We start from the raw sequence: 23,009 nt of genomic DNA on the forward strand, positions 1-23,009 counted from the left end.
GCTGTGTAAATGGATGACTTCTTTTGGGGTTGCCTAGGAAACTTTGTTGCTTGAGTGCCATTCAGAAATTAGGCAAAAGGTTAGCTTGAAGTTAGGTGTGTTTCTGTTTGGCAGTAGCTTAGTGCGAATCCTGAGAGACTGCTGCGGCTAAGGCAAGGCTTCTGGTTTAATGTTCTCTTTCTACCGATAAGGCCACCTTGTTTTCTTGGCCTTTAAATCAGAATAGACAGCAAAAGCTCAACTGGTAGTTCAGCAGGAGCTTGATGCTGAGTGTCTAAAGTACTAGTTTTCCTTGTGATTTCAGGCAGGAGCATGACTTCATGCTAGTAGTATTCATTAACTTAGGTGTACATATTTTGAGATTTGGACTGTAAGGGAGTGGGTTTTCACCAACATCCTTCAAATTCTGTCATGTAGGCAGCTAGTGGAATTTTGGTGCCTGTAGGTAGTGTATGGGCTGTCAGCTTCCTATAATCCATTCCACTGAGTTAGAATGTGAATCTTTTTTTTTTTTTTTTTAAGATACCTTTTGAGTCATCAAATACCTTACCTGTGGGTGGTCAATACTGGGAAATTCTCCTGGACTTCAGTTTTTTTGATCAGTGAGAGAGATGGGGGACTGGAACTAGTAATGTATCAATAAAAGCTTGAATTCTTTTCTCCTAATCGAAATGTCTTTTTTTTTTTTTTTAAACGTTGGGTCAGTGTGTGTCAGTTTCAGAATCATTTTTACAATGGGTTTCATTGTGAGCTGCCCCGCCAGCCAGGGCTGGGCACTGCTGCTGGGTGGACGTGTGCTGCCTGTGCCTCCCGGCTGTGCCGCTGGCTGGTGGCATGCGGCACCGTTAACTGCCGGGGTCGGTGCATGGGCCGCGGCACAGGAGCGGTGCTGGAGCCGGGCTGGGGCGGCTCCCGGCGGGTGCACGCTGCCGCCGTGCAGCTGCCGGCTGGGGGGCAGGGCCCTGCAGCACGGGGGCTGCGCTCCGCTCTCCTGGAGTCGCGGCTAGTGTGACACCTACCGGGCTGGCTGGTTTGTTCGGCGTCACGAGTGGGAGAGGGGGATTCCCTACCACGGGGAAGCGCAAAGTTGGAATTAAAAATTTTAAATTCTTGTAGGTTTCGAAGCGGTGCCTTGCAGGCGTTCCCCGCAGCGCGCCCCCCGTATCGCAGTCGCCCGCGGTGCCATCCCGCTTTGCCGGGCGGTCCGGGCCTGCGTGGCCTGGCGGCAGGGGCAGCCCCCCGCCCGCTGGTGTGCCCGCTTCCCGCGGGGCGGGGCCGCCGCGCTGCCGCTGTGGGCGGGGCCGGAAGGGGCGGGCGGGGCCGGAAGGCGCGGGCGCGGCGCAGCCCACAAGATGGTGGCCACCAGGCGGGCGGCGGCGCGGGGCCGGGGGCAGGGGCCGCGGGCCGGGGGCGGCGGCGGCGGCGGCCGCCCCTCGGGGCCCGAGCCCGCTGGGACAGCGGAGGTGAGAGGAGTGGAGCGGGGGGGCAGCCGGCTGCCGGGCGGGGCGGCGGCGGCGGCGGCAGCAGCAGCAGCAGCAGCAGCAGCAGCAGCAGCAGCAGCAGCAGCAGCCGCCGCCATTTCCGCGCACGCACAAGGCCTCGTCGCGGGGGCCTCGGTGTCCGCGGCGGGTCTCGGCGGCTGCGTGGGGCTCGGCGGGGGCGGCGGCGGGGCCGGGCCGGGGGCGGGGGCAACCCCGTGCCCGGCTGCTGCGCCTCCCGGCCTGCGCTGCGGCGGAGCCGCTCGCGGTGCGCCCCGGCCCTGCTGCTGCCGCCGGGCCCTCGGCGCTGGCAGCTCTTGTCGGGTGTTAACCCACTTAACGCTGCGAGTTAAAGGCTAGGGTATTTGTGTATTTATTTATTTCAATTTTGTACTGCAGTTAACTTAGTATTTCTCAGTAGGTTTTCCACTAGACACACAAACGCTCCAGTAAATACTGACCCTGTAGGCAGTGTGGTTTATGTTGATCCAGCATTGCGCTGTGTTTTGGGAAGATCCTGCTGTTGCGGAGTGGTTTTTTCTTGCCAGAATTTTTAATTGCCTTCCAGGTAACTTACAGGCATCGTTAAAGAAGCAGATTATACCTAGTGGTGCTGGTGGTGTGAGGCCACTCTGCTCCTAAAACTGCTAACGTCACTTATGGAAACCATTTTGGGGCACATTCTGCTGGTTGCTGGGCTTCGGCAGTTTACAGTTGAGCAAATCTTTGGATGTTTCTAAGCATTGCTTCTGGATTTGTTTCCCTTGACAGCTTGCCAGGACTTACTAGATTTAAGAGATACTTATTTATATTTATATTTGTCTTTATTTATGTTTTCTAACAGATGCCTGTGTTTCTTCCCCTGCCTTGACCAAAAGACAGTAGACTGAACAGATAAGTAAGGGAGGGTTTGTTAACACTTCCACATAGGTAGCGTTAAACAGAGACATGTCACACGTTGTCAGCTTGAGCTGATTTGTTTGAAAAGATTGTTGGTGATTTATAGAGCTGATTTGTTTAAAAAGATTGTTGGTGATTTGTATAGCATCTTCTTTATTTTTTTTTTTTATCTGCCAATAGCACGCTTCTTATTTTTACTCCCTTTCTAGATGGTGTCCAATGAAATTAGTACTCCTGTGTCTACGGGGATGACTAGAAGAAGAACTAAATCAATTCGTAAGCCAGAGGTAATTCAGGAATCTCAGTCTGAAGAGCTGGAACATACAGAAGCAAAGTCAGATGTCAGTGGTAGCTTAGAGCTGCAACTTATTAGGAATGAGAACACAGTTGTTAATTCAGCACCGTCGGTTGCTGAACCACAAGCCGATGGGGATGTGTCAGAAACAGAATCAAACTGCTCTGCTGTGTCAGGTCTTCAGACACCTTTGTTTGTTAGAGTAACAAGAAGACGACAAATTGTAGTTCCTTATCAGCCGGATTATCCTGACAAAAAAAGACATGACAAAACAGCTTTTCTAAATAAGTTAAGAAGGACTGTGGATGAAGATGATGCTTCTGAAGCCGAGTCTTGTTCCTCTGCAGTTTCTGGTGTCCAGATGCCTAATGTTACCAGAACTACAAGAAGCAGGCAAAGCAGAAAGAAATTGCAGGCGGATAGAGCTTGTGAAGTCCAGAGTGAAGATATTTCTGATGCAGAGTCATGCTGTCTGAATTCTTGTATGGAACCGTCCGGCACTAGCAAACGAATTACTAGGAGCATGCAAGTGAAATCACAAGCAGATAATACTAAGCAGACTGAGAAAGGAAACAAAATTGTTTCAGAAGATGAGAATTTAATTGAGGACACCATTAAATCTGAGCCAGTAATAATTTCTGATGCTAGACCTGCTGCAAAACTTGTCTCTGACACAGAAGATGCTTCCTCTGTCACTGAGGGTAATAAAGAATCCAGTTCACCTAAAAGTAAATGTTCTTCCAAATCTGCCGGTACAACCCAGAGTGAAGACCCGGAAGGAGTGGTTTTGAATGATGTGACACCCAGCAGTCCTACAGAAATGAAACAAAGTGACATTGAATCACCTGGGAAAAAAGCAATAAAAAATAGAGAGTCGGTTGGGGTGGATGATTCAGAGAAAGCATGTGGCCAAATACAAGAACACAGTGAAATACTTGTGAGGGAGGAGGAACTAGAGGATATGGATCTTTCCCTGGCTGATTGCATGAGTCCCAAACAATTTTTAGAATCCCAAGGGCAAATAACACCAAACAAAAATAAAAAAATTCTGGAATGCGAAAGAGAAGATGCTGAGGCAGGTGCACGGAAGTCTTTCACCTATGCTGATAAACCAAGAAAGGGTGAGCAACCTAGGGCAGTGAGTAGCTCACAAAAGGACATAGCTGTTGTACAAAGTACTGATAGCATTGGTGGATGCAGGATGCTTGAAATCAATACGGACAGTGGTGAAGACCAAACAGGAGAACATGCTGAATCTGTATTCCACAACTCTGAAAGTTCAAGCACTGGAAACAGTTCTCTTGTATTGTTTCTGAGCAAAGATGAAAGTGATGAATCTGAAAATAGTGATGTACTGTCCGTAAATACAGTTGAAGAGGAACTGTGTTACAACGAAGCAGATGAGAGGACTCCTTCCCTCAAAAAATCTTCGAACGGTTCACTGCATGCTGAAGGGCTTTTTGTAATTGATACTGAGCCTGGCATGAGTTCCAGCCAGAAGTATTATCTAGATCAGGTAGACCAAGATAGTGATGCTGATAGTAAGCACGAAGGAAGTGAAAAAGGTGAAGAATCCTCAGATCTGGAAGATGCTGAAGAGGAATTGATAGATGAAGATAAGAAGGATGAAGATGATGATTTATTGAAAACTAAGATTGACGTGTAAGTAGTTTTCTGGGAATAACTAAAGAATTTTCATTTCATTCAAGCATATGTGCATAGGACATATAGATTAAGTGCTAAGTGATGTGGAATAAATGAGAGGGTAGTCTCATCACGTAAGTCGTATTGACATGGGAAGTGGGGTTGTACAGCGTATGAAATAAAAATATAGGCCATAAATTGAGGGTCTGGGTTTTTTTTCAATTTTGTTTCAGAGAGCAGAACTCTGAAATACTTAGGCATCTGGAGGCCTTATATTTGTTCAGCTTAAAAAAATAAAATGTGAAACTGGGTTAAATGGTCAGGCTGATATAATTGCTTATTTAAGCCAGTTTTCTTAATTGTTGATCTTTTAGTTTGGTTATAAATAACAAAAAGTCCAGTAAATTCCTTATACATTGCCTAATTAGATTATGCTTTTTAATCCTAAACAGAATCATAGAATGGTTTGGGTTGGAAGGGACCTTAAAGATTGTCTAGTTCCACTAGTCACACCTTCCACTAGACCAGGTTGCTCAAGCCCATCCAGCCTGGCCTTGAGCACTGCCAGGGATGGGACATCACAGCTTCTCTGGGCAGCCTGTGCCAGTGCCTCGCCACCCTCGTAGTGAAGAATTTCTTCCTTACATCTAATCTAAACCTACCCTCTTTTTAAGTTTAAAGCCATTCTCCCTTGTCCTATCACTACGTGCCCTTGTAAAAAGTCCCGCTCCAGCTTTCTTGTAGGCCCACATATATTTTTTAGTTCTTGCGCTGTTGAACAGTGACACTTCAAGTGAAATCAGCCCAGCTGATTTCATAGAATCATATATAATCATAGAATAATTCAGGTTGGATGAGACCTCTTGAGCTCTTGTAGTCTGACTCCTGCTGAAATCCCTTTATACGCTTCATATGTTTAAAGCGTCGTACTCTGTTGAGGTTGGATAAACAAGTCTTAGTCTTCTGAAAACCTTCAGGTAGGCCGGAAGTCTTACAAAAACTTAGCCAAGTATTCAGTGTAAAGACATTACAACAGATCAGTCACAGTTTAATAGAAAGTTGTAAAGGGCTTGTATTACTGAGTATTCAATATCCGTTGTACCTCTTTAGATACTACCATATTTCTCCATAATACTTTGTAGATTTTAAGCATTTTTGTCATCAAAAACCTCCTTTTGAGTCCACTTTCGTACATTGTTTGCAGCTACATTCCTTTAGCTGCCCAAACGAAGTAATGAAAAAAATGTGAAACATGGTAGCTTTGAAGTGTTTAATAATGTTATTCCTAGTACTGTTACACAGAGGACTTAAAACATTTCTACAATGAATTGTAGCTTCTTCATACTTTTCACTAAGAGTTGATGGTATTTTTACCACCCGTATGTTTGTGCTTTCATGGTTTTTTTTTCTCTGTAGCTAGGAAGCTTCTCAATGCATTGAAGAAGGGTGCTGGTCATGAGTTCTTTTGACAAGGTTAAGTGAACTAAGAATTCAGTTTTATAGAATATAGTAAGATTATCTAAGTTAAGAATACAGCATTAGAGTTAATGTGGAAATATTTGTGGAAGTGATTCCACAGGTATTGTTCTTTAATAAACTTGTCACTTCATATAATGGCACAATTTTTTTCCCCTTCATTTTCTATCATCTCTAAATTATAAATTTATTCTAGACGCTGAGACTTAAAATCATTGCAGAACTGCACTAAAGTGGAAAAAATAAGAAAAATATTTTTTCTGTTTATCTTTCTTAGAGGACAGTAGAAGGTTTAGTTGCATGCTTATTGCAATATTCTAATCATTAACTATTTGTCTTTTAGTTTACATCTTTCCAGCAGCATAGACCCTGGTTTGAATATCAAGAAGCTTGGAGGTTTATATATTAGTTTTGACGCAAAAAAACAGAAGCCTGAATCAAGTGTAATTAAACAACTGAAGGAGAAAAAGAAGGACCAGGTAATGTGTTTACAATTAAGCAGTTACCTGTGACTGCAGTAACACAAAGATGTTAATTTGATAAGGTTGGTGTACTTGTTTTCAAATAAATGTCCTGGTTTACAGTTTGCTTAGAGCTTCCATTCTTCTTGGCCAAAGTGTGGATTTACATTTGGGTTTAATGGTAAGAATGTAAATAAATGCGACACTTCAGAAACTGAAAAGCAACGCAAATACCAGCATTATCTTGTAAAATAAAAAGAAGTTGATGATGCCCACAGTTTTGCCTAATGATACATTAGCAGACCTTCAGCTCACAAGATATTTAGTCCATAGCAAGAATGAATTTCAGTAAATAGAGGTCTGTACTCTCCTTAATATGGAATTAGCAATTTTATTTCAAAAGCACGCTTTGAGATAAAGGGCATGTCTTTATTTTCCTTGAGACTGTTTTCTTAGGCTCACTCATGATAGCCATTCTAGAGCATTTGCTATCTCACTTCTTCCAGAGCTAGCCAACTGCTTTCTGTTGTTGGCCTGGGTTCTGTTTTGAAGATCCCTGCTACTTTTGTTGGGGATCAAAGAAGCTGAAATACTGTCTTAATGATGTTTGCTTAGATTCTGTGTGATTCCTTTAGTAGATTCGGTAAATACGGTTAAGCAGTGAAATTCGTATCAGTGAGATGACTGTCTTAACGTTAAAAAAAATTCTTACAGCTCTTGCAGAAGAGTGTAATAACTCCAGATTTTGAAAAAAAGGAGTGTGTCCCACCCTTCAGGGAGTCACTACACCAACTGAAGAAACAGCGCAGGGTAAGTGAAGAACTGATAATGCCTCAAATAACAAACCAGACTTTGGTAGCGAGCCTCGTGGTGGGACTGTGTGTATACACAAGCCTCACTGGAAGTGAAGAGCTGCAATTCAGTGACCTCCTTGAGCCATCCTTTGAAAAGCTATCCTTTTAGTCACCAGGGCAGTGAAGTGAAAGATGATGTGCTGAGGTGGTACAAATCTGTCGTTAATACAGTGCTGATGACCTTATTGTAAGGGTCGTAAAATAGGATTTTTAAAGGTACAGTTATGTTCTAAATGCTTTATCCATCTTTAGGAGGGGAGAGTTCCCTGTGCTATCCTGTGCTGATTGCTGAATGCAAATTTATTATTCTTGGTATTGTACCCTAGGCAGAGCGAGAGAAAACAACAGGTGACGGTTGGTTTGGTATGAAAGCCCCAGAAATCACAAGTGAACTGAAAAATGATCTAAAAGTTTTGAAGATGAGAGCTTCATTGGACCCTAAGCATTTTTATAAGAAGAATGATAGAGATGGTCTACCCAAGTACTTCCAGGTAAGGAAGGAGCGGAAGGTTGCATTGTACTGCTGAAGTTTTGAACAGCTATTCTTACTCCCTGCCTATTTTGTAGGTAGCCTTTATGCTTGTTTGCTTTCTTACCTTAATTAATAAAGTATTTTGATTTTTTGGCTGTAGTTTACAGCTGCTTAACTCTGTATTACATATGTGTATATGCTGGGGTTTTTAATTTCAGCTGATCTCACAATAGTGAACAAACACCTGACTTAATCCATATTCAAACCCTCAGCAGACGTTTTCCCTGCTTTTTTTAAAGTATTTGCCTATTTTTAACAAGTGCTTAGAAAATAATTAGCATTTATTTTCTTACTAGCTAATACAGTTTGAATGGAGACAGCTAGCTTTGTGATCAGCCAGAATTTCTGCTGCTATAGCTCTCGGCTTTGAAGTGGTTTGCATAAAGAAAATAATTACTGCAGAAACTATAGAAATAAGACTTCCGTCAACTTAGGCCTATTTGAATAGTTAGCATGCCTGAGGAAAATGTTTTCATTTCTCTAAAATATTAATGCTTGACTTTAAAGGATGGATCTTGCATGTTTTGAAGTTTCTGGGCATCGAAAAACTTAGACAGGAATGTTCCACATAATGAGATAGGCTCAGGTCTGTCTTCACTGTATGAAACATACTCCGTCTGTCTCCACTGCTAACCTGAATCAGCAGAACTGGCTAACATGCTGGTTGGAAAAAACTTGATGCATTCCAGGATGAAGCCCTTGTGTTAGAGCTGGGTGAACTGCTGTGTAGCCTTCTAGTAAAACCATCATGATGACAGAGACAAGAAAGAGTTATGATGGTCATAAGGATGGTCATTCCTTTCCCTCCTTGGTAAAATGTTAAGAACTGGATTTCTTTTATGAATACAAGCATTGACGCAGCAGTCCAGTGTTGACATCTGTACAGTCTTAAAACTCAAGCTGTCCTCTGTGCACTAAATAATGAGGCAAAAAGTCACTCTGCTGCATATAAAACATTGCTGATTTCTTATGGTATTTTGCACTTCCGTAGGATGCAATTCTGCTTTTCTCTGTAGGTGTCTTTACACTTGTTGCTGAGGAGTTAAAAACAAACAAAAAAAAAAGGCAAAATCAGCATCTTGCTGTTCAGTAACAGTGTTTTCATTTCTGTTTTTTAGGTTGGAACTGTGGTTGATTCTCCTATAGACTTTTACCATAGTCGAATCCCTAAGAAACAAAGGAAGAGAACAATTGTTGAAGAGCTGCTTGCAGATTCTGAGTTTAGAAGGTATTTAAAAACAGTTTGGTAATTCTGATATATAAGAGAGGAGTATTTTTAACTATGTCAGCTTTTTTTGTTGTTTTTATTCATCTTGGGGAGGTGGGTTTATACTTCAAAGAATACTTACTCATCTGCTTTAGCACTTCAGCACCGCTGCTGTTGAGAAGATCTAAGGGACAGGGGATAATTAGACTGAGACAGCATATTTTTTGTCTTATGAAAGGGTTTTATCCAACTTGGGTCATCGCTATTGGCAGCCACTTTTAAAATAATGTCTTTGTTGAAGAGATAACTTATCGGCCGTATTCTGGTTCACTTCAAAAGAAGTGTGTACACAGGCTTATGCCAAAACCCAAGGGCTCTGAATAACTGATACATGCCTATGCATGCATTTTTTTGTTGTTGTTTAAAGACTGATTAATTTTTCTTGGCATAATTGATAGAAAAGTGCTGTCTATAATTCTGTGAAAGTTTATATGATTTCATATTATAAGCATGTCAGTCTGCCACCTGTCATAGGAGTCAAAATTACACTAGAGTCTTTAAGACAATGATTGGATTAAGTAATGTCTGGCTAATCTGCAGTTTCTGGAGTAGATCCCTTAGTTGATACATTTTGATATTGGTTACTACGTTATGTTAATATGCACTTCTTTTTCACATAATGACATTTTTTTGGAAGTAGTGCACGATTCGAGATTATAAGGTTAATGTCAGGCTTGTAAATTAATTATTAGTGTTGGGAAGGCAAGTTAGTACAGCCATTTCTTAACCAGTTTTCTGGCTTGACCTGATTTATAAGGCATTTATTAGAAGCTGTTTTTAAAAATTAATGTCTTTGAAATTGGATCAGTTAATTCATGCTGTGGCTAATTAAGGGCTTTAAGCAGATACTTTAGCATTAGTGCAGATACTTGTCAGTGCTGCTATTAAAAGGCTCAATACTGCTCAGTGTGCAGTGAGCTGTGGTACAGGTACCTAAGAATCCCTACTGTGAGGAGCTAGCAACTTGTATCCTGTTCATTGTTTAGTGTTAATCTCATCTTGGGTTTCAATCTTGAGTACTCAAGTAAGGGTGATTATCTTGAGTTTGCTGAGAAGGCAGTATAAAAATGGGTATAATTTTTCTGTAGTATTGTTGAAATTGATGAGTCTTCCCATGATGAACAGTAGCAGTGTTTTAGCAAACTGTCCAAATGTGATTGCATATGCAATGAAGAACCTCCTGCTTATGCCAAAATTAATGATTCTTCAATCAAATTTACTTCCAAAACAAATTTACCTACATTTATCATTAATTCAATTGTTGATTTCCCGTTACCTACACATAAGTGTATAAAATTAAAGAAACCTGACTCAGAAAATACAAGAGAACTGTTTGGCAAATTACGTATGTAGAGTACTTTCCATGTTACCTTTTCCTGAACTTTGGTTTACCATGCTTAAAAGTAAACTATCTATTTTGTTCAGATATAATAAAAAGAAGTATCAGGAGATCATGAGTGAAAAAGCAGCTTTTGCAGCAGGGAAGAAGAATCGGAAGAAGAGGAAATTTCACAATTAAGACTTGAAGAAAAATAACAAGCTGGAACAACTTAATTGTTATAAAATGTTCTACAGAATGCATTGGTTGTGGTGTTTTCTTTTTTAGGTTTGCAGATCATGTGCAAATTGAGGTTCAGGGAATTTCTTGCAGTGAGAATTTGGTAGGGAGCTTTGCCAAATTATCAGGTATCTAAATTTAATCTAGATTTTTAAATTCAAGTATTGAAATTAATGTTTATGTAAAAAGATAATAATGTGAAAGCATACTGTTAAATCTGAACACAAAGTCCAGCCTCATGGACTGTGGTCATTTCAGGCTTCAGGCTTTACATCAGTGAATTAGTAAATTCAATTTAAAGTTACGTGTGTAATTCATGTTGGCACCATTTATGTGCCACAACAGATTTTTCTATGTCTTGTCAGTGGTGCTGGTGGTCAATTCTGTAATGGAAAGTACTGAGAAATAATTTGGCTGTGAAGGGTTTATTTCAACACTGACCATAATAGGATTGGGAATGTCCTGGAATTTGGTGTATACATAGACATATTTATATATATATAAAAATATATATATATATAAGTAAGTATAATGAATCAATAAAGAATATGTTACATATAGTTTGATAAAATAGTGTAAACGTATATATATAATTTTAAAATTCAGTTATATGTTGCTTTTATTAATTTGTACCATTGATAATTGTCTAATGATCTTTCTGAACACAGCTTGACAGTGGGGGGTCCATTGTCAAGGGTGTGGTGTGCAGATTGGGGTCTGGTAGCTGACTCGGAATAGCTCTTCAGGTAAACGGATGGTTTGGAAGGCCTCTGCTACCATTATAGAACCAGAGATGCCATCAGGTCAGTTCCTCTTTAGTGACTGCTCATAACCTTTCGTGATTGGCAGAACTGTTGTGGCGTTTGGTTGGGTTTTAATGACCTAGTTATATTGCTGTTACAGTTAGCATAACTCAGTTACTGCCCTTAGGTAGCAGAAAAGACGGCTAATAGAAGAAACAAAACGGTCACTACGTTGTCTTAGGTGGATTGGGTAAGAAAGATTCAGAAGGGATTGTCAGAGGACCACTGGTGTTGATTGTTTTCTTACCATATAAGCACTGGATTTTAAAGGTTGCAAATCATAAACAAGAAGTATGCTCCTGACCAGTGTTTAACCATGGAATTTTCTGCTACTGAGAATAAGGAGTTGTTGTTTTTTGAGGATTAGCTGTTTGTGCTGGAAGTAGCTGGTATAGATTGATCACCACGGTATAGATTGATCACCAACTGAAGCTTGAAAGAAATCTCCCCGAAATCCTTTGGGTTTTTTTATATTCTTTTGCAAGTTAACTATAATGTTTTGCTACTGCAGACAGATGAGAATCTAGATTCCTTAGAAAGTCTTGATGGCCTGGAGATGAGTGGTGTGCAGAGTAAAGTAAATTCATTGGGAAGTATCAAACACATACAAGTAGAACCACCTGTCCCCAAGTGTCAACTAACATGCAGATGCTATTCTAATACAATTATGCAATAATACATATGCCAATACGTCGATTCTCAGTAAATGATAAAAAAGGCAATAAAACCAACTATGGCGTCTTGTTCTCTGGGTGAGATATGGAAGCACTGAACACTGAGGCAAGAAAAGGCACCACAGTAGTTGTCATTCTGTTGCATCCAGGGATGTTCAAGTGTAACTTTGGAAAAGCAATGTACAAGTCTGAAGGACCTTAAAAGAGAAAAGCAAGCTTTGGTGTTGCACAGCAAGCAACAGCTGTCTGTTGCTCAAGCTGCTTCAAGAGCTACTTACAGGAATTACTTCGTGTACAACACGGCTAGTTGAGGGATTTGGCTTACTTTCTGCATCTTTTCCCTTCCTTTGATTTTTCCAGTGTCTTGTTTTGCCACACACCGTGCTCAGCAAGTGCCCGTGTTCTGTGGGAAGAAGAGGTGAGATGGAGTAGACAGCGTTTGCTGGGCTGCAGGGTAGTACTTGCAGGTTGTGTTTGCCAGTCAGCTGTTGCCTGAGCTTGTGCTTCAGCCTCTTTCAGATAAGGTACTAGTTTACCTTTTCTTAACCACCAGTTTTCATAAAAGCGTAGACAGGCAGTATTTTGGACTCCTCTACCTTCCAGTTAAATTTGATTGAGATTGACCTAAGGTTTAAGTTGCTGGGGGGAGAGTAAAAACAAAATGTAGCACATGATTGCCTAAACTTACCAGATTTCTCTGAAAATACTAAAATACCTCAAAAATTATTTGTGAAACACTAATAGCATTTGAGAAACTGCCTGTCAATTGCAAGTGGTATTTTCTTTTAATGGCTGTCAGAAATATTTGTGTTATTTTGTAATTTTGCCTTTATTGACATAAACCATTATTAACAAGAAATTTCCCAGAGATTAAAGAGCAATAGGTACCGTGCTGGGTCTTTTATATGTGCACCTATTGCTGTTTTGGAGGTCACTGGAATGTTTTGTATGAACAGGAATTTATTCCTTTCTACTGTTTCTTCATGTTCCCCTTGGTTTTGCCAGTATTCCTTTTTTTTTTTTTTTTTTCCTTGCCGTTGAGGCAGAGACTATCCAATGGTTGTATAGCCCAGTGAGTGCACGGTCCATCTCTTAGATGTTGCAACCACAAGCCTATGAGGAAAAGGGGTTAGGCTGACAGGGGCTGAGGTGGTGCCACTAGCGGCATGGTTGGCTCAGGAGCAGGTGAAATATTTCTCCTTTCTCTGTCATGCTCTCATTGTTCACACTTTGTCCTCTTTCTTTCTTTTGAGGGTCTTAATCTCTCTGCAATCAACTTAAGTCTCCTCAAAACTGAAGGCGTCTTCTTACCACTGCTGTTTTCCATGTGATAAAACCACTTTTGATCTCTTCATTTTTAACAAGTCCTGTCTTCACCACAGGGGCCTACCTGGGTGGGTCTTGCTAAGACTTGGAGCCCATAAGGCAGGTTGTGGGCGTCCGTGAGAGCTTGTCCTGCCCAGCCTCCTGCTCAGAGCAGGGTTACACCAGGTGGTTACACCAGGTTGCTCAGGGCTTTATAGTCAGGCCTTGAAAACATACACGGATGGAGACTACACAACTCCGAGAGCTCCACTGCTCAACTCTCCTCATGGTAAAAAAGTTCTTAATATTCAGTCAGATGTAAGGATTATTATTGATTATTAAACTGCCTCTTTACATTGCTTTCTTTTTTTAATTACTTCATACACTTGTAACAAGCAGCATCTGCCCAATCTATATTGCCTACTATAGTTCTTGAATTTTTTTCTCCTAGTTCTCTTTATGCATTCTGAAATACGATGTTCATGCAACATTTTCCTCAAAACCATCTTCATGCAAGTATTTTATGGAATTGTGTCCCTATACTTTTCTGCTTGCATTCACATTAGAATCTGTTACACAGGCAGGATTGCAGGAGAGCTGTCCCCGAGCTTAGCCCTAGGAAGTGTCCCGCTCCTCCAATCTGCAAATTTTCCCTTTTTGTTTTGGACTGTAGCCCTTAACTCTTTTGCATTTTTACAGTATCGATTATGTAAATATTGCTTGCAACATGCAAATGTATATGTAAAAAATATCTGCCTTCAAGTTTCTTTCATTAGGAACTAAGCAAATCTTATCTAGTAATCCTTAAATACAAAAAGTAGAAAAAGAAATGGCATTTGGATGGAAGTGCATTGCTGGAAGTGACTGAAACACAGATGAATTGTCTTCTGTGATAAGATTGAGTTGCTTTTAATGGGGTTAATGTAGAGAGGTTTTCGGTTTTGCTGTTTATCTTCAAATTCTGGGAAAGTCCGATGTTTCTGTGAAGGGCTACGTGTATTTTATGGCGAGCTGGCATTCCTGAGGGGGTTACATGCAGCAGCATGGTGATGGTTGCTGTTCCCAGGGGTGTCTCGTTTTCAATTACCTGGATTTTTCCTTTACTGCTTTTAAAGAAACTAATAGTTTGGAAAAGAGGCTGTAGTCACACATGCAGGAATAAAAAGAGGCTATTAAAACACATAGAAATTGAAAAAAATAAATCGTGAATAAAATAATTAATTTGCAATTTATTCAGCCCTAAGCAAAATCAAGGCTTGTTCAGTGCTGCTACTGTGTTGTACTTTGCCAGACAAGTCTTTGTTGGTTGTTTGGGGTTTTTTTTTTGATTGCTGATGGAAATGGCTTTTCAACTTCTATCTACCGGTTGTTGCTTAGATCTATAGGTACGTGTAAGTTGGGAAGCAAAGCCGGTCTGAGGTCAGGTGGGGTTGCGCGCTCAGCCGCGCGGGCGGTGGCGGCGCCGTCGCTGTGCCCGCGGAACTGCTGCCCCGGCCGGGCGCGGGAACGGGGCCGCGGGAACGGGCGGGTGTGCAGGCACCGGCCCGCTCGCCAGGGTCGTTGCCGCCGCAGCGCTTTGCTCGGTGCCTGCTTGGCGGCGCCTGCAAACGCTTGCTGCGTGCGGAAGCGGCGGGAAGGCTGCCGGGGCGCCCCTCCCCCCGCGGCGGGGAGGGCTGCGGCGGGCGCCGCGCCGGGCGCTGCCTGAGGGCGAGAGGGGGGAGGCGGCGGAGTCGAGCGGGGGGCGCGGCACCCGTCCTCCGCCCGCCACCCTTCTGGCTGGCGGTGAAGCGTGTGGGTGCCGCCGGGGCCCGGCGGAGGCTGGAGCGGAGGCGGCCCGGCACGGAGGCCGGTGCCGTTGTCTCCGCCCGCTCCCCGCCTCCCCCGCTCTCCGTCAGGCACGGCGGGAGGCGGGCCCGGGGAGCCGGCCGCAGGGAAGCGCCAGGTCGATCGACCGGATTGCTCCGACGGTGAGGTAAGGGACAGGAGAGGGACGCGGGGATTTCAGCCAGAAGGGTGAGGGGGCGGGGGGGGGGGGGAAAAGGTGAAAGAAAAGGGCAAACACGACTCCGCCGGGACTCGAACCCGGAACCTTTGAATCCCTTCAACCCTCTAGAAGTCCAATGCGCTATCCATTGCGCCACGGAGCCACCTGTTGGAGTGTTTGCACACCGCCCATAGGGCCTGCGCGCGACGCCCACCGGCCCGCGCCCCCGCGTGCGGCTGCGCGGGGCCCGGGCTGCGCGAGCGCCGAACGCTTGGTCTGGTGTCGGATGGTTTTGGGGAAGGGGCTTTCGGGGGGGTGTTGTTTTTTTTTTTAACCGGTATGAATCGGTTTGGGCTTCAAAGCCGCCGTGTCAACGGCTCTGGAGGCAGCCTGCGCGTGCCGTCTGGGACCCGCAGCTGGTGCTGAGCGCTCCCCGTAGGGCCGCGCCGTTGTTTCGTGTTTTGTTGGTTTTTTTTTAAGCTCATCAATAATCAATATAAAATATTAGTCATCATCCTACTTGGGAGTTTTCAATATTAATCCTCACGTTTGGAGGAATATGATTATATTCCGCAATTGCCTTATGCTGGGGAGCTGTTCCTCCAAACGCCCCTCAGTTTGCATATGGAATCTTTATAGGGTTGAATCTTTTTACACAGATGAAGGTGATACATTGGTGAATTGGATCAAATGATTCTGCTTTAACAAATATGAACATTTGTGACGTTGCAGTTATTTATAATGTGCTTTTAGTAAATGTGAACATTTCAGGCAAAAAAGTTTTCAGTTGTAGCATCAAGGATATGGAAACTACACTAGGTCGGTTCTAAAGTTGTTCGGAAACATGTTATTTTAACATTAGTGATTTCCAGCACTGTAGGTTTTTAGGGACAGTCTAACTATGGGGTTTTTGGTTTTGTTTTTAAACCATAGCATCTGAATTAAAGGAACCTAGAAAACTGGGGTTATGTTTACTGGACATCACGTGCACTGCAGGGTTTTGCTGGCTTTCCTGTGCCACATCAGACAAAAAAACTGTGTGGGAATCTGAAACACAAGACGTTGGCGACCAGTGAAAATGTGGCCCTGTAATTTCTGCTAGACACTGCAGAAACTTGCTGTGAGTTGACAGGTAGAGAAAGAGGGTGTAGGAATTGCACTTGGAAATGAGTGACTGAGAGTATTTTGGAGACATTAAAAAAAGCCTTGTAAATGGAAAGGACAAAAAAAGAAAATAAATTAGGAAATAATATACTATTATGTGACAGTATTTTCAATTACAATATACTTGATCATTGTTCCAAACACTGTGAATGCCTATTACTAAATCCATTACAGGGAACAATGTCTGAACTATATCTGTCCTAAAATCACAGTAAAACCCGTGGTGGATTCAGTAAAACAAGATTTTTCCTTAAAAGCTGTAATTATGGTCTGAAACAAGTCTTTGATGTAATTTTTTTAATGAAGAGTAGGTATATTAGAAACCCCCAAAGATAAGAGTATGAGGGTTATTCTTTATTGAATCCTTCCCAGAACTGAATCCTGAGCCCAGGCAAAGCCTATCTCAGCTGTCCCATGGCCACCCAAGGGGGCGCGGGGCTGCCAGCCGGAGGGCTCAGGAGCGTGACCTGGGGCTGGAGTGGACCGGACAGGACTGGAAGGACATCTGCTCTGGAGTGCCATGGCCTACGTTATGCAGGAAAATGGTTTTGTGAGAATCTCATGTTTCATTTCACAATAATTTAAAAGTATCGGTATCCAGGAGAGTGGGAAAACCCAAGAAAATAAGTGCACCCTAAAATCTGAGGAACCAGAACGCTAATCAAATCGATGTGAAATAAGCTGATTAGGATACACAATCTAACAACCACTGCGTCAGAGGCTGAGATACGAGTGTAATGAATAACCAAGGTGACTCCAGTTAATGAAGGCATGCTGGTAGTGCGCCCCGTGATTGCTGTGAAGTCAGCACCCGTGGCCAGCAGTGCGCCAGAGCACATGAGCTGGCTTATTATTAAATAGCTCCGGCGACACTGCTCAGAAACTGGGGGGTTATTGGAAGGGTTCGGGGGTTACAGCAAGTAGCGTACTGGAGGTACACCCCCCGAGCTAACCAACTCTGGTGGAGCCAGAGCTGTTGTAAACACAGACTAGGAATCACTGGGGTTCAGAGCGGGTCTGATAAAATTTACGAGTTCTGGGTCCATATGGTCTTGCCGCAACAGTTATGGACAGAACTCTTCATAGTGTTCCTGGTACAGGAATGCAAAGTGTGGAAGGTTTAATTTGAGTCCTCAAGGCCCTGCACTGCATAAAAGAAGCGTAACTTTCGTTTTTAAGAACTGAGAATAATAAGCTTAGGTAGATGTTTGTGCAACTCAAATAAACCATTTGTAAGTAAGAACTGCCGTAAACAGCCTACAGCCTGTGAACACCTGGGCACATTTATTGTGGGGTGAAGTGAGTGTCAGTACCTCACCCGTGTGATCTGGTAACACGGCACCTTTGGACAACGCAGCAGTACATGACTGCAGATAGTGAAGGATCAAAGTTTGCTGTGAAAAGGCTAGTTCCGAAGGTGATGAGTGAGGAACCCTGACACTCATATGATTGTTCTTTCCTCTCATATTTCCATTCTGGTTCATTGTGACGTGGTGAAGGCTGGCCGTTGGTTCCGTTCATGCAGGAGGACTGACTGCGGAAGCATTTGGCAATTTTCCAGCGATATTTCGTTACTCAGATCGGTTTCCTTTTTTATTCTGTAAATGTAGTCCCAATGCAAAGTCCGCCTTCCCCTTCGGGCAGCAGATGGAGCTGCTGCACGAGAAACAGGACAGCTGTCAGTTCGTGATCGAAGGAGATGGGGCGTCTGAGGCAAAACCAACAGATCAGATTGACCTTTGCTGACGCCTGGACCTGGACCGTCTGAAGGCCACTTCTGTTGCAGGCTGACTATCATCTTAGCTCCTCTTCAACTTTATGCTCTGTTTCAGGGAGTAGAAGTTTTTGGAGTACAGTTGTGCTGGTTTTAGTTACTTAAAAAATTATACTCTGCTCAGCTAGGTGCCATTTTGCTAATTTTAAATAGGAGGAGAAACTGAAGTAGGAATACCTTGACACAAGACAGCAAATACACCAATGGCAGGCTAAAAATAGCACTTTCCTATAGTACTCTTCCATTGATTAAAAAGAAATACATATCTAGTAATTAATTACACAATTGAAGTAGGTTTTGAAAGAGCTTACAAGTTGGGTTTCAGCATTAACTTCTGTTATTATGAAGAAAGTGCATTGTGTACTGTATATCCAATTAATTTTGATAAGGGTTGAGCTTCAGTGAATTTATTAAAAGGCAGTTTTCAAATTTACAGAGCTTCCAGAGGTGTTTGTTGGGAGTACAATCATCTCTCTCTTAAGAAGCTTTATAGTAAATATAATTCTCTAGCTTAACATAGTGAGAATTAGCTGCTAGGATCTTTTCGGTGGTGATATATAGTTCTGCATTTCACTCATCTTGTATTCCACTGCATTTCAGAAGCGTAACTTTTATGTATTTGTATTGCCAAAGAAGAGCCTTCCTATATTATTCTGAAAAGCCGTTCTTCTTTTGCTTTGTATTAATATTTCAGGTTTGGTAATAAGCCCAAGTTTTTCATTTTTCAAACCGTTTCTCATGTGGATCTTTTCACTGTCCTTTTGTCTACTTTCCTTAAGTTGTTTCTGTGCAAGTACTCATTTGTGATGCATTTTGAACGAATTTTCTTAACTACAACTACCTTTGATCTTTGGCTTCCCCGTGTCAGGCTGGGTTTCAGTTTGTGTTGCAGCTGTTTCTGTTTCCCTTCATTGCACCTTTTTTAAATTATTTGTGTGTGTGAAATCCTAGACACAATTTCGTTCACCTTATTTTAAGTAGTTCTTCATCTTAAGGTTATATCTTTGGTATTATGAAATTTTATCTAGTCTCTTTTTATGTTATTTGTAATTTTAAGAGCAAACAAAGTGATAATCAACACTTATGTTTGTCTCAAGTTAATCCTCAAATTTACAGGAAATACACCTCAGTTTACCTTAAGTGCCAAAGCAGTCTTAAAGACTACATCCTTAAGTTAATAATTATCAAAGACAAAATTGACAGTGCAAAGGTTTGTTCTTGTCTTACATTTGAAATCTAGATGTAACCATCTGGGCTTTTATTTTTTTTTAGATTAACATAAAGCCAACAAATATTTCCACAGTCAAGTTGTTCCTTTAAAGCTTTTCAGGTGACACTATAGCTCAGCTCCTCCTATGCAGTTCAGGAAAAAAAAAAAAAGTATGTATCTGTGGTCTAGTGATTTGATCCCGAGCTACTGGATTCTTATTCCAGCTGTGCGACTACCATGCGGTGTGACTGTAGGCAGTCTGCTCCATTGTCACTTTTGTAAAGTATAGACAGTAGATGCCTTCTTATTCCACATGGTGGTGTACAAATTAGTAATCTACAAGGTAATTTTGATTATTCTTGTAAGACAAGAACAAATTTTGAGATGCAGCTTCCTCTGGAAATGCCTTATTATTATGTACCTTACTTTATTTATCACTTTCCATATATCAAACCTGAATGGCAAAAGATATGTAATAGAATCTACCCAGATGGCTTAGCTGCTTTTCAACAAGTTTCCCTTCTCCTTTTTATGTGTTTACTAAATGCTGTTGGGTGACGGAGTTCTCCTGTTGCCTGTTTATCAGTTGCTTCCTCAGCTGAGTTACTTGGTTCTTCATTCTGTAAGGATGGAGCAGTTGTATTGGCCACATAAATCTGAGACACTGATAAAGATTGTGCTGCCTCTGCCAGAGTTTGCATGAAGAACAAATACTAGAAAACTAACATCAAGTATACAGATTTGGTCTTAAGACTTCCAAAATAATCAAGAGGAGTAGAACATGTTTTCCTAGCATATGTGCTAAGGTATGGTAGTTTGAGATTATTAAAATATGAATTCTGCTCATCATCAAGTATGCAGATTAAAAGCAAGAATTTGAGTGTACAATTAAAAGATAAGGCACTTGAAACAATCTTTAAAAAATCCTTACCTTCTCCTGCACTGTTTAAATGCAGTATTTTCTTTCTCTCCTCACCCACATGCTCTGGGAATGATGCGCCGGGTTTAGGCAGTGACGCAGTGCAGTCATCTGGTTCAGTGCAGATTGACAGGAATGTTTTGTAAGTAAAAACACTGGGTTAACTTCTGCTTTCATGAGAATCGTTCTGATTCTGAACGAACAAAACTAAGCCAGTGGAGTTATTTCAAGGCTATATCAATGTTAGTAAGACTAGAATTTGTCCCAGGGTGCCTTGCTTTTTGTAATGGACAGAGTTGGCATGATGCTCACTCGCTTTAACAGAGAAAACATTTTTTGCCAGCCTTTCCTTTGAAGATGTCCCTGGTTAATAAATCCAGGCTTTAAGTGTTGCCATTACCTTTCAGGGGGAAAAAGCTTTTAATCTGCATTGATCAGGATCTCCTCTGAACAGCAATAGGAACAGAAATAGCTGCAGACTTGTCTCTTTGATGAGGGATACTTTAATATTATGGGATTTATTGCTCTTTCTAAATTTCCCAGAATGTGGCACTAGTACTGTGTTGGACTATTTTTCTTGAAGAGCTAGAAGTTAATGTGGGGTCAGAGTGTCCTATCAACTGCACAGATCATCGCCGGGCAGCGAGTGTGTCCCTGAGGTTGGCTGTGTGTAGCTAGTGCCATCTCTGGAGTTTGCCAAGCTTGTTTTAAAAGGATGAAAAGCTTCTATTCTTGATTAAATTTTGGGTTTCACTCAGTTATGAATATGAGTGACTGACTCCGCATACCATGTGAATACTGATTCTGATCTAATTGCAGAAACAATACTATTTAAAAATCATGTCCTTTTGTCAGGAATCTAAGCCAGAATTATACATATGCTCTTCTCCTCCCTCCCCAAACAAGTTTTTACTAGGTCTGTTCCAGATACATGTTGATTTGACTATACTGGAAACTTTCAGCAAAATTACCCCTCTGTGGATTTTCAGAACTAGCGAATGTGGGTTGTATTTTAAAGGTTTCTCTGTAAATTTGCTTTAGGTACTTGGATATTCACTTAAAGCAACTGTGTCAAAATGTATTAATTTGATTTTTGTAGCTAAAGTCAGTGTGCAGTATAAGGTAATGGACTAGGTGCCAGGAATTCCCAAATTCTAACCCTGTGTTTGTCTTGGCCTTGCAGCATGCCTTGGCAAATCCATTCACATTTTCTTGTAGGTGAAGTGAGGGTGATACCCAGCTTGGTTTTCTGCAGAATTTTAGCGCCATAACAACTCTATGGAATTGATTAAGGGTTCAGTCAGTACCCAAAGCCCTCTAACTTTATGCTGACGTTCTTCATCTTCCTCGTTCCTTTACTCCCACTTGGCGAGTGTGAAGGCAGCGTGACTGCGCGCCTGACCCTGCACAGGCACAGCTGTGCAGAGATGTTCAGCAGCTTGTGGTTCACACACACACAGTGGGCAGGGAAGATGACAAAGCAGCTGAACTACAAAGGAGCTATTTATGGATAGTCCAGCTCCTTTGAATCAAAAGATGTGGCAGATGGGACATCACCACTGTCTTAGGCCTCTGGCGTCCCTGCATGCTGTCTGCTGAGTGGGAAAAAAAGCTCATCCCATTTTACAGGAGTTATAGAAACTTCACTTTTACTTCTTGTGAAAAGGAGCGTTCTCTTTTTTTTTTTTTTTTTTTTTTTTTTTTACAGGTAGAAATCTACCAGTATTTTTGTAGTAAGCAGTCAGAGAAGACTTCAGGGTGGTTTTTTTCCCCCCTGATACAATTGATACTGGGGTGTAGGTCAGAGATGCACAGGAGTAGATTGAATTTTGTGTCATAGGGGCAGAGACCCTGGCGCTTACGCATAGGCTAGGGAAGGGTGTGATGGAAGGCTATGGAGCTCAAGTGGGTCTGCGGTCAGTGTAATGACAGGGGTGATACTTCAGTGAAAAGCAGTGGTATACCTTTTTGATACTTTGGAAGTGGAGTACATGGGAACAAAGGAGTTTCAGATTCACAAGTGGGTGATGTATACCATAATAGGTTAACTCTGAAATATGGTTTTCAAATTTTATAAATTATTACCCACAACACTGTCAAAAATTCTTGTTTAGAATTTACAATTTTATTACGGCTAGCTATTTTCTCCACAGATTAGGAAAAATTTTCACATATTGTGTGAAATGTATTTACTATATTATAAGTGTTTTTCAAAAACACATTTTAAATTCTGGTTTTTTTTAAGGAAACTGGACATTATTTGCTATGGGAGTTATTGGTAATGATAGGCAGATGGGGGGAGCTGTGATTTTTATTCTGTTTGGGTTGCAGTCTGCTGTAAATTCTTTTCTGATGAAAATGTGAGGGAATTCACTTTAACAGAATTAAATTAAAGGCTGCCAGCCAAATGGATAGTTCTAGTTTTTGCCATGACCTGAATATAAAGAACACAAGCAGCTCTTCATGTGAAACGGGCATGTCTGTCTTTTTTCCTTTATTTCAAAAAAAACTAATTATGAAAAATTGTTATGTGAATACATATTTTTATGAGTAAATAACATTTTCTCATCAATTTTCTGTCCAGTTTGTAGAGCCAAGAGGTGTGCAATGATCAAACATTCTGTAACAACAGCTTTTATTATACTGAAGAGTACATATATTAAATGTAAAAATCCCAAAAGAAGATGGAAGCACCCATCTGCTACCCGAAC

At 41.8% G+C, this 23,009-nt stretch overlaps 2 protein-coding genes and 1 non-coding gene across 4 annotated transcripts in view; 2 read left to right on the plus strand and 1 right to left on the minus strand.

Moving 5' to 3' along the window:
* The first annotated feature begins 1,305 nt into the window (after window positions 1-1,305).
* DNTTIP2 (deoxynucleotidyltransferase terminal interacting protein 2) lies at window positions 1,306-18,141 on the plus strand. The gene is made up of 7 exons (XM_055815535.1): window positions 1,306-1,463; window positions 2,588-4,335; window positions 6,137-6,272; window positions 6,969-7,064; window positions 7,435-7,599; window positions 8,759-8,886; window positions 18,006-18,141. Exons 1-7 carry the CDS (start codon window positions 1,353-1,355, stop codon window positions 18,139-18,141), a joined length of 2,520 nt encoding a protein of 839 aa, XP_055671510.1. The 5' UTR covers window positions 1,306-1,352.
* BCAR3 (BCAR3 adaptor protein, NSP family member) overlaps window positions 8,757-23,009 on the plus strand; it is a 116,248-nt gene continuing 101,995 nt past the window's right edge. The window contains exon 1 of one of the 2 annotated variants that reach the window (XM_055815540.1): window positions 8,757-8,868. The gene's annotated coding sequence lies outside the window, so the exon portion shown is untranslated. Of the gene's footprint in view, window positions 8,869-14,974; window positions 15,220-23,009 lie in introns of those variants that run through there. The other variant, XM_055815539.1, reaches the window with a different exon arrangement.
* TRNAR-UCU (transfer RNA arginine (anticodon UCU)) lies at window positions 15,309-15,394 on the minus strand. The gene is given in 2 exon segments: window positions 15,309-15,344; window positions 15,358-15,394. It is a non-coding gene; the product is annotated as a tRNA-Arg (tRNA).

Source organism: Falco peregrinus, chromosome 10 (genome assembly GCF_023634155.1).
Source record: "Falco peregrinus isolate bFalPer1 chromosome 10, bFalPer1.pri, whole genome shotgun sequence".
NCBI classification, from domain to species: Eukaryota; Metazoa; Chordata; class Aves; order Falconiformes; family Falconidae; genus Falco; species Falco peregrinus.

Excerpts from the sequence above, each read along its gene's own strand:
- DNTTIP2 (XM_055815535.1), top strand. The coding sequence starts at position 1,353 with ATGGTGGCCACCAGGCGGGCGGCGGCGCGGGGCCGGGGGCAGGGGCCG. Across the intron at positions 6,273-6,968 it reads AGGAGAAAAAGAAGGACCAG|CTCTTGCAGAAGAGTGTAAT; the intron begins GTAATGTGTTTA and ends AAATTCTTACAG. Across the intron at positions 7,600-8,758 it reads GTCTACCCAAGTACTTCCAG|GTTGGAACTGTGGTTGATTC; the intron begins GTAAGGAAGGAG and ends TCTGTTTTTTAG.